Source organism: Zonotrichia leucophrys, chromosome 11 (genome assembly GCF_028769735.1).
Source record: "Zonotrichia leucophrys gambelii isolate GWCS_2022_RI chromosome 11, RI_Zleu_2.0, whole genome shotgun sequence".
Classification (NCBI taxonomy): Eukaryota; Metazoa; Chordata; class Aves; order Passeriformes; family Passerellidae; genus Zonotrichia; species Zonotrichia leucophrys.
The window spans coordinates 97,779-109,263 of NC_088181.1; the positions used below are offsets into that span (position 1 = coordinate 97,779).

Below are 11,485 nucleotides of genomic sequence, written 5' to 3' on the forward strand. Positions count from 1 at the left end.
CTCTTGCGCAAGCGCAGAAAGACTCAGAGACGGGTGCAGAGAAAGCTGCCTTTATTGAAGGTATGCGCCACTCCGAAGCTCAAGCAGAGGTGCCCTCGCCGCGCTCAGGCCTCACGCGGAGGTGCCTGCGGCGGTCTGGAGGCTTACACAGAGGTGCCCTCGCCGGGCTGCGCCTCCTTCTTGCTGTCCTCCGGTTTCATGGCGGGGAAGAGCAGCACCTCCTGCAAACAGCGACAGAATCAGCGACCGCGCCGACCGGCACCACCCCATCCCGTGCGCAGGTCTCGCGAGAGCTGCCCTAGCGCGGGCTCCGCTGCTCAGCCGCGGGGCTCAGAGAGCTGAGCAAGGGCCCCAAGGGGCTTTGCACAGGCGGGATTCCACGGCTCAAAACATCTCACACAGCTCCCTCCACTGCCAGCCACTGGCTCCGTCCAAGGGATGGTCAGCTTTGCTGAACCCCATTCCCTTTTCCCTGACAAAGCCAGCAGTAGGAAGGCACTACCACTGCTTATGCTTACCTTGATGTTATTGGAATCTGTAAGGAACATGGTCAAGCGATCAATTCCCATGCCCCAGCCAGCTGTAGGAGGAAGACCATACTCCAGTGCGGTGCAGAAGTTTTCATCAATAAACATGGCTTCATCATCACCTGCAGCTTTTGCCTAAATGAGGAAATTAATAGTAAAACATGAGTTGTACAGAGCTAGTAGGCATTCCTGCTAACCCCTACGGAAGAGGAGGAATACTGGTATTTGTAGCAGCCATGTAACTTAACTGATGAAACCAAAGCCCAATGGAGCTGTGCAAATGAGTAACAGATGAAGAAATCTCAGCACAGAGAACTGTGGAGGTCCTTTGTATAGGTGCTCCCAAATTAGTTCTACACTCCATTCCTTTCTGACATGTAAGTTTCCTGTCTTGGCAAAGGCCCAGGCACTTTACATCAGTAAAAGCCATCTTTCAGAGCCATATGGCAGCAGATGAGAGCAGAATGCATTGCTTTCAAAGGCTTATGAGGTTCTTTATTGGTAGCAACTCTCCTTTCAATGTTTGCAGAAACCACAAAGCAGCATAATCGGTGGAATCATCAGTAGCTGCTCCACAAACAGGGCCTGGTTTTTTTCCTCTAAAGTAGAAGACTAAAAAACCCAACACTGAGATGTTAACTAATATACCTGACCCTGAGAGCCTTCAAGTGACAAAAGTCACAGTAATAAAAATACAGATTAGCCAACCATTTCAAATTGAGAAAAAAAGCCAAAAATAAGTGTCAAAACAGCAAACATTTTTGCTCACAGTTCGAGGAAGACTTTGCAAAGACTCTAACAGCAAAATTTTCTCCTTGAAATCCTGAAATGAAAATCCTACAGGAAACTGTCATCCTTCATCTCAAATTTACATTAAATTTTGAGGCTAATTTTCATTCAATACATATAATCATATGTCTGCAGTCTGGCTATAATCATGAGGGAACTGCTGCAAGCATAAATATAACAGACCAAAAATTAAAGGTACTTGTAATATTATTCATTCTGACTGAACATTTTGAAATTTACTATCAGTTCGTTAGTTAACATAAATCTATTTTCCTGGCTTTGACAATTGTTTAAACCTCTCAGGCACTGTGAAGCCATTAGAAAAAATATGAAGATCAGGAACTCTGTTTCTGCCGACCACATCATTTGACCTCAGTCATGTGTGGCCAAGTATGCATTCATGGATGTGCATACCAAATTAATAACAAAATGAATTTCAGTCACTCCTTTTGGAGGCTCACAGAGAGAAATCTACTATTATAAATCTGCAAGCCTAATAGTTCTCAATGTGCATCTCTCTCCCGTGAGTCAACCTAATATATTAGTACTCTGCTCAGGAAATTAAGATATCTCTTAGCATTCAAAGTCTTACAGGACATGAAAATTTATTTAAGAACCTAGAAGTATGATGTTGTATGACTACATAAATACTTAACTAAGGAAAAAAAAAACCTTTCAACCTGGGAAAGACACAGAGAACTTTCTGCACATTTGTGTTTTTCCAAATTAGTACTTTAGGTGGAATAAAAGGGAAGATATCCAAAACAAAGTTGCACTAAAAAAAAAACTAATCAACAGCAGTATTTCACCTTGTTTACCTTAAAGAGCAAGATTCCTATAAAAGGAATGGCATTTTAATGACAGACTTCTACTTGAGTGACGAACACTCACTCAAAGCAGTAACAACTCTTTTCAGCAGTAGGTATTAACAACAGATTTGGGACAGACATAGGAAATACTCTTTGCTTACATGCCTGTATTACATTCACTATCAGCATGACACCATACCTTGGCCTGATCCTCAAAAAGCTGACGCTGTCGGAAAGGATCATTAAGTTCTGTGTATGCATTGCACACTTCCTTCTTCATTACAAAGAGCTCAAAGCGCTCTGTTAGTCCCGGAAGAGAGCGATGCCTATGTGAAGCAGACAAAACAGACATACCGTAAAATAATCTTACTTACAGAAGCAAACAGCACATACATTACTTAGGGGCACTGCTCACACTTAGCACTAACAGCTGTCAAAATTTCAAAGTACTAAGCATTGACACACCTCTTCCCTGGATGATGGGTTTCACAGCTCAGGAACCAATGTCTATCTTGGTTTGTTAGAATTCCTAAACTAGCATGCAACATCAAAATCTGTTTTCACTCATGCATTTTTTTTTTTTTTTTCCAATTGATTAAGTAGAAGATTTGAGCTACACACTGACCATGTGTGATACTCTTACCATTTGGCAAGTGGACTCATGACCTGTGGGTGATCACAGATGAATGTAGGGTTGATACAAGTGACTTCCAGGAATTCACCAACTAACTGGGAAAACAAAAACAAAACAATGTAGGGTTGATACAAGTGACTTCCAGGAATTCACCAACTAACTGGGAAAACAAAAACAAAACAATGTAGGGTTGATACAAGTGACTTCCAGGAATTCACCAACTAACTGGGAAAACAAAAGTGAAACAATTATGCAGTGTACAATTACGCACGTTCCTAGCACTGCCTTCACCAAGCACCCTAATTTCCTCTCTTTTGCTACTGAAGAAGGTACCAAAACTCTGAAAAGTTTCCGAAGTATTTCTAGTTATGGTAATGTCTTCATCAACAGAGAGTGCATCCTAGTCAGGCAAGGAAAAATGACACAGTAAAAACTGTATAATAATTCAATTTGCACAATACAGCAAGGGCCAATAGGAAAAGCATCAAAAGAACAGCTATCAGACAATATTTGGGTACATCAGAAATAAAGGAATACATCTGACAGAACGATATTGTACTCCTACCCTTTTGGTCAGCTACATACAGATGCACACATCTCACAGATAGAACTGACCTACAAATAAAGCAAATCTGTTTTCAACACAAGCAGCCAGTTATCCAACTACAATCCCCTAATGCTCAAGTTAAGCAGACATAAGTAAAGTAAACTTTGGTGTAGACGACATGAAAGAAGATTTTGACACTGCAAGTTTTCTCACTGTAATATAACAACAGCTGAAGTGCATTGCAGATGCTTTTCCTGGTGCAGCTGAACCTTTTCTTCTAAGAGACTTCTGCTGACACAGAGAGACCCTCAAAGACATTAGGATTATAAAAATAGCACCCTTACTTACTTTGTCAAGAAGCCTGGCTGTTGTCCTGGGAGGTGGACACTCAACATTTCTCTCCACACAAAGGTTATCAAAGAACCTGCGAGTTTCTGAATATGCAGACAAAAATTAGAACAGCCATCCCAAAAATCATGTTTTGCTCTTACTAGATCCTTCAACATTTCTTAGAGTGACTTGTAAAATCCCAATGGTAGACATCATGGAAAACATGAGCTTAAATGTTAATCTATAGAAATGGTGTTTGGTTTTAAGTGTTTACAGTAAAATAGTAGTTATTTTATACTTCAGAAATTTGACAACAGTTAAGCACACACCACATAACTGCTGGACATTATTATTTGGGGGCTGGGGGGGAAGAGAGAAGGGAACCGGGGGGGAAAAACAATCACTATAAATTATATGAACTTGTTTCCTTATGTCTCTCGATTCCAGGAATAAAATAGCACATAATTACATTTTTAAGAAGGTCCCAAATAATCATACACCCAAGCTACAATTACAAGCATGGAAACTCAACTGCACATAAGATTAGAAATAAGAAGCAAAAAGCTGAATCTCTTCAACAAATCAAGAACTCCATACATCAAGCTTCTTGAGTATATCCTTTCACATACATTCAACAAGGAAGAGCCAAAAGAGTCAGATCCTGCCAAAGATGGCAAGGAATGAACGCTTCTTTCTGGACTCACGTAAACCAACAAAACCAGAGGAAAGATAGTACTACTGCAAAAAAAGCAGCTAACAGACTGCAGCCTGAGAACTGGCAATCTTTTGCCTGCTTTCTGTTAATCAAGAATTACAGGACATTCATACTCAGCATCTAACCTTCAGTTTCAAAACACTCAGTTGATGGAAACTTCACTCCCAGGACCTTTTCCAGATCATACACCATGCTAATTCGCCGGAAGGGAGGAGTAAAATCTATCTCATAGGCCTGTCCATCTTGACCATCTGGATGGTAAGTGATCTTGTAAGTCCCAGTAATATGTTTCACCATCCCTACAAAAGGAATGTGAGGTTTAGAAAAGGAGTATGCTACATAATAACTGACTCTTCCAGAGATTCTTACTCTTTTTTAAATTGCATACTTCACCTGAAAGCAACTTCTCTGTAATTTCCATTAAGTCATGGTAGTCCGCGTAAGCCATATAAAATTCACAAGTTGTGAACTCAGGGTTGTGAGTCAAATCAATTCCTTCATTCCGGAACTGACGCCCAATTTCATATACTCTGTCCAGACCACCAACCACCAACATCTAAACAAAATGAAAATCTAGTATATACACTTTCTCAAAAGAACCTGAGAGAGCACAAACACATGCAACTGCAACACAACCTTACAAAACTCATTCATGAGACAAGTCCACCTTTCTTCAAAAATAATCTCCATTTTAGCTACATTTGCTTTTTTTAATACAGTTTGAAAAATATAGGCTTAGCCATGAGAAGCTGCATTTTACCTTATGGTAAAGTTCTGGAGCAATTCTCATATATAAATTCATATCCAATTCATTGTGGTATGTGATAAATGGCTTTGCCACAGCTCCGCCTGGAATTACATTCATCATAGGAGTTTCTACCTGTAACAACAAAAAAAATTTCCCCTGTTTTCATGAAATCTGTTTCCAAACCAGAAATGCATAAATCAAACAAACAAAAAAAAAACCAGCTAGTTTTGATGAAAAATCTATATTTCACTTACAGTTCGGCATTTCAGTGTATGAAAACAATTCTAAACTAAAGTCCACTGAACAAAACTGCACTTTTTTCATCCAGTCAATAATAACAAATTCATCTGTTGCTCTGAAGAGTCACTCATATTTACTACAAATGTGAACCTGCTGGCTTCATGTTATCAAAGCCAGGAACAGTGCTGTGGCATTATCACAAAATCCTCTCTCTACACTCCAAAAAACTGAACTCAAGAAGGCCAAGTGCAATTTCCTGCACCTGGGTCAACACAATCCAATTCTGCCTACAGGACACAGAATTGGCTTCTAAATCCAGAGGCAAAACAACATTTCAAAGATGTTGTTTTCACCCTAATTTACTGAAATATGGAAAGGACAGTAGTAGTTTGGAGTATTACCTTCAAAATAGGTTCCCAAGCCATAACCTCACCAACTGATAAATAATCTTAACTTTACAAAGAGAGGTAAGGAATTGCTCCCATTACATTAAGCTGATAAAAAACACCATGCTGAGGCAATTATTGTCAGTTCTATAAGTGCTTCGTATATGAGCCTGAATATAAAACATCCTTGAAGCTAAAAAACTGTAAACACATTCAGTATGCAGAGAGAAAAAACACTGATGCCTTACCTCAAGAAAGCCCAACTCATCTAGAAAGCTACGAAGGTAAGTGATGATCTTTGCACGGGTTATAAATTTCTGCCTCACATAATCATTAAGAATTAAATCCAAGTATCTCTGACGATATCTGGTTTCCTGAAAAGAACACATATCTTTAGAATGAGCTAGATAAAATGTCATGCCAAAGGAAAAAAAATACCAAAACAAAACTAATATTCCTTTGTTGACTGATAGTATCAGCAGGTAACAAACATCATCCATTCAGACCTATCTATGGCATTCTTGCCCATGGCAGGGATGTTGAACTAAACGATCCCGAAGGCCCCTTCCAACCTGAACCATTCCATGATCTGTCAAATTGCTTCCAAGACTGACAGGTAGGACAAATACCTTATCTTTGAGGCCAAAATGAAGATGAGGCAACATGTGCAGGCATGGAGACAAGAGAGTGATTTCATAAGGAATAATACTCAGTTCCCCTTTCCTTGTTTTCCCAGGATTCCCCTCTACACCAATAATGTCCCCACGACGCAGCTTGCTGTTAACACGGAAATATTCTTCCTCAGATTTGTAGAGGCTGCAATTGCAAAACAAACATAAGCACATTTATTTAAAATTCAATACTCAAAACTGTCCCCAAGTGTCTTACAAGACAAAATCCATTTAAAAAAAAAAATATATAGAACTTATTTTAACCGGAAGTCAACCACAGCATCTAAAGCAAAACATTACTTGGCTGCCTAAGCCAAACCACAGATGAAATAGAATATTTCATCTCAAAATACACATATCTAGACCCTAGAATGCTAAACTGAATGCTGGGAATACCTCTACTTACCTGGAATTTGCCATGACCTGCAGCTTGACTCCTTCACCACGAAGATCATAGAAAATCAGTTTCCCTCCAGCAGCACGCTTTGCGTGGATTCGACCTAAACATCAAAAGTATGCTAGACATCAGGAAAAGAGTCCCTACCAGAAAGGGTACAGGGGCAAAAGCCACAGTACTATCACTTAGAATCATCAGCTCTGAACTATTTAACTGTGAAAGAGAAGTAGTTAAGTCTCAAAATGAAATCTAGTGGAAATAAGACTGTAAAAACTTTGGATCCCAGAACCCATACTACATACAACCTGATCTTATAGTTGCAAGGGATGCTGCACAGATCCACTCAGTCTGAAGGGTATGTCCTGAATAGTTTAACACGGCTACAAGGCTTCACGACTGAGTAAGAGATCAGCAAAATTAAAAAAAGACCAACCCATCAATAAAAGCAGCTAAAACTTTATATTTTCCTGTATCCCAGGTAAACTTTTACCTGCCACTCTCACGGTAATGTTTGTCAGGTGATCTCCTGGCTGCAGGTGACTGTACTTGTCTATAAAATCTGAGAGAGATATGTCAACGTGGAACTTGTGGGGATAGGGATCTTCACTGGAGCCCTTAAGCTGTTGGACTGCATGGCTACGGATCTTGTAGTATTGCTGTCACCAGAAACAAACAAAATCAAATTACTTTATCAGAATCTGGAAATATCATACAGGCTGTGAATTTAAAATGCAGCTGCCCTAATGTAGGAATATACATCTCTCCCCTTTTAACCTTTTAATTACCCATGAATAAAAAAATCAAATGCAAGTCAGTAAGACCGATTCACAGAACATCCAATAAGCATGGGACCAGATGCTCACATTTGGATCCAAGCTCTCCTCATCAGTACCAACATTATCCTCAGAAGTCAAGGAAGGCTTATTTGAATGCTTTTCACTTTGCTCTTTCTGCTTTGCTTCTTTTTCAGCTATTTTTCTCTCAGCCTTTAAACGTCTCTTCAGCTCACTACAAAAGAGAAAGAAACCGGATGCAGCAAGTACTCTAATACTTCTACAGGAAAATTATTGGCAGGATCTGCCAAAACCTAACTGTACAAATAAACCTACCACGTCTCTTACTTTTTCCAATAGTAAAATAATTCTTAAACACGTTAAAATATTTTCTACTTTGAACTCCTTCAGTTCATCCCCTACGACACACTCTCAGAAAGCGAAAGCGAAATTAAACATAGTTTAGACAGACCTTGACGACGCGTGCCTACATGCTCAAGGACTTGAAGCACTCCATTTTGTCCCTAAGAGCCTATCAGCCCTACGCAGCGTGTGAGAGAAGGCAAACTCCCCCCTAAGTAACGCAGGGTTCCCGAAGCCACCTTCGCGGTCTAGCCTATTCCCCCATGGCCCTCAGGCTCCCGTCGCGCTCCTGACCCCACCTTCCACGACTCCATAAGGAACGAAGCGGGCCAAGCCAGACGCAAAGCACCGACCTGCTTTGGTCATGAAGCGCTTGCTGCCGTCGGAGCGCGGGCGCGGCCCTCCAGACCCAGCTGCGGAGCCGCGCAGCGCCGGAGCTCAGCATAGCGCTCCGACGGGCGCCTTGACGAAGACAACGCGCCGGATCAGCTGGACACACTTCACTTTCACCTCCCCGGCCCGGCCCCACCTGATCACCCGCGCACCCTCACTTTTTGCTGAGGTGCGACTCAGTCTCCTCCACGCTGCACTCGCGCGCCGCCGCCGCCGCCGCCATCATCGCCCCGCAGCTGCCGCCGCCTCCGCCCTTCCGCCCTTGCACGCCTGCGCAGGCGGTGATGGCGGCGGGCGGAGCTGGGGTGGCCATGGCGGGCGGCCAGGCCGGAGCAGCGCGATCCCGATCGCTGTTCTTGTGGGATGACGGGCATCCTATGCGGTTCTACCTGCGGCCCGGCCTAGCCAAGCTGCGCCTGGCGCCCCTAGTGCTGGCGGGCGGCGGGCGCCTGTGTCGGGTGCAGGAGCCAGGGGCCGTGCTCCTGGCGCAGCCCGGCGAGGTGGCTCCCGACGGGGCCGTCTCAACCGAGTACGTGGCGGAGTGCGTGAAGCGCAACCAGCGGCTGCCGCTGGAGCCCTTCCTGCTGACAGCCCGCGGCCGCCTGGCCTTCACGGAGGCGGAGGATGCGGCGCTGCTGCAGGCGGTGCGCGGCCAGGGCATGGTGCGGGTGAGCGGCCGTGCGCTGTGGATAGAGCTGGAGCAGAGCGGCCTGACGCGGCACAGCTGGCAGGCCATGCGTGACCGCTACCTAAGGCACCTGCTGCCGCGGCTTTGGGGTGAGCGGGGGCCACAGCGGCGGGGCAGGGTTGCGAGGGGGCGTGGTGGCGGCGACCGGCGTTGGTCGCTGTGGCCTGGCAGACGATCCGCGCGTATTTCCGCAGAGCCCCCGCAGACGGAGGATCCCACGCAGATCAGGGGTCTGTTCGCGGCAGCTAATCGGGAGTTCGAAAGCACGGAGGTGAGCGACCGGGGCCAGCCTGGGGAGCAGCAGCCTCCACTGCATGCAGTGCTCGGGGCTGGCCTTCCCCGGTGTCACAGATGGCACAATAGAAACTCATGATTGGCACATGAAATTATTTTGCACCGCGATATCCCTTCTGCCCTGGCTGAACTGTGAGCTGTCATCTATGTGGTTTGCGATAAATGGCGCCTGGATGGTGCATTTTTTCTTCCCTGTGCAAGTTAGCATGAGGAGGTTTATGTAGTGGGGGTTGTCACATTAAAAACTGTATTAGCAAATGAAAGTCATCCTTTCACCTCAGGCAAAAAACGTTCCTGCCATTGCATAAACACTTACTTTTGCCTTTTATGCTTAGTTTGTTCAAATTCTCTCCTATGGTTTATGGATTTCTGTGATCATGTGCAGCCTCATTAACACATATGGCTTTGCTTCAGTCACTCACTTTTACTATGTTTACTAATTTCTGAAGTTTTAATACACTGTGGAGTCAGAGTAAAAGGTGGTTGGTTGCAGTGGTAAAAGATTTGCCAGAAAATACCATCTCTAATTGGTGATTCCACTTCTCTTACTGTTAGTCAGAAAGTGACTCTTCAGATGTTGCAGAACTTTCCACACAAGATGGAGTGAGAAGGTCCCCAGGAGAAGCAGCATCTGAGCTGAAAACTGGGCCAGAGGACTCTGCTTTCCCTGACATTCAGTTACAAAGGCAAGAAAGACCACAAAGCACTTGTTCTTCTTCCAGTGTGGTGGGACAGGTAATAAAAACTATGGAGCACTTCATGGAGAAGTTTGCTGTGGACCTGCACACTGTTACACAGGCCTTTCTGAAAAACAGCGGTGACGTGGAAGCTACTTCATACTTTCTGCAGACAGGGCAGCGCTTGGATGGGTACCCTGTATGGAGCAGAGGGGATGATTTAGAATTGCAAAAGGATGATGAACATGTCAGAAATAAATTGATAGCCAAATTTGGAGCTGAAAACGTAGCAAAGCGGATAGTGTTTAGAGAGACTTAACAAGAGGACATTACTGATCCAGAACAGTTGCAGAAGTGTAATAGTCATTTCAGAAACACAGTGGAAAATTTGATGGCAGTTCTGAAGTTTTCAGAAATGTTTTGTTTTTTGGGGTTTTTTTGTATTAAAAGGCCTGTATTGCCTCTCTGCAGAGCTAAGATGCAGCTGCTTTAATCAAAGGAATGCTTGTACCAGGCCATATATTCTGCTTGGGAAAAATACACCCGCTTTCAGGGCTATGAGTAATAGTTGAAGTAGGAAATGAATGTTAAGAGGGAATTATCAGAGGTTATGTATCTGTCACCTAAGCTGCATTTGAGAGAGAACACTATTACTAGGATAAAGTCATAATCTGAAAAACTCAGTACTTTTAGCCTGAAATTGTGCTTTGGTTACTTATTGTAATACTATCTGAAGTGAGTCCTAAAAATCTGGAATTCATTCTTTTGGTGAAATAAAATGGGCTGGCAAAGGTGAAGTTTGGTTTGTCTGTTTTTTAACCTCTCTAAAGAGTCAACATTTTAGGTTTTTAGCATATTGCACTGTGGCACTCAGAAAATTAAAGTAGATTGTGAAATGGCTGATGTTAAGCCAAATTAAAATTATATCGAAAATAAAAAACAATATAATGAGACTGCTGTTTCAGGAAACCACTGCAGCACCTACTGATTACTCAAGGAGTTAACTGATGTAACCAAATAAATGTAACCCAGAAATTCTGGGTCTACAAACAATTAGCTGGAATTTGGGTATTACCTGTTTGCTTCCTTTTAGAGTTAGCCAGCATTCATCAAAATAAATTAATTTTTATGCTTTCATAACTAGAGTTACCAAAGAAAAACTGATTGTATGCACTAGTTTGAAGAGCAACAGACAGGAATACCATGGAGTCAGCTTTGAAATGTCCTTTTGACTGGAGACTTTGCCATCTTACATTTCATTGGTATAAAACCAGAGTTTAAACTTGTACAATGTAAACTTAATGTTTGTTTTTAAACAGACTTCTGTGATCTTTATTGCATATGCCGAAGGACTTAGTCATAGTTTTACATGTCACCATCAGCATCTTGAGATTTTCGAGGATTTTTGTTGAGTTTTCTTTTCCTCCTCCAAAAAGTATTTTAAGTTACTTTTGCTCAAATCAAGACAACTTTACATTTTCATGTAACAAGACTGGCAGCGGAC

General features: G+C 42.8%; 2 protein-coding genes across 5 annotated transcripts; one reads left to right on the forward strand and one right to left on the reverse strand.

The window, feature by feature from the left end:
* Positions 1-34: 34 nt before the first annotated feature.
* KARS1 (lysyl-tRNA synthetase 1) lies at positions 35-8,635 on the reverse strand. 4 transcript variants are annotated; one of them, XM_064722872.1, is made up of 14 exons: positions 8,481-8,635; positions 7,657-7,801; positions 7,284-7,449; positions 6,803-6,896; positions 6,355-6,541; positions 5,974-6,099; positions 5,112-5,231; positions 4,745-4,907; positions 4,477-4,650; positions 3,655-3,740; positions 2,769-2,854; positions 2,325-2,451; positions 519-662; positions 35-221 (listed from the first exon to the last, which is right to left on the reverse strand). In XM_064722872.1, exons 1-14 carry the CDS (start codon positions 8,633-8,635, stop codon positions 144-146), a joined length of 1,851 nt encoding a protein of 616 aa, XP_064578942.1. In that variant the 3' UTR covers positions 35-143. The 4 variants fall into 4 exon arrangements, with proteins under 4 accessions (XP_064578942.1, XP_064578943.1, XP_064578945.1 ...); XM_064722873.1 differs by having other exon boundaries at positions 8,229-8,560; XM_064722875.1 differs by having other exon boundaries at positions 8,475-8,536.
* Positions 8,607-10,778, forward strand: TERF2IP (TERF2 interacting protein). Its single transcript, XM_064722887.1, has 3 exons — positions 8,607-9,099; positions 9,205-9,281; positions 9,860-10,778. The coding sequence occupies exons 1-3, from the start codon at positions 8,607-8,609 to the stop codon at positions 10,298-10,300; spliced, it is 1,011 nt and encodes a 336-aa protein (XP_064578957.1). The 3' UTR covers positions 10,301-10,778.
* Positions 10,779-11,485: the final 707 nt, after the last annotated feature.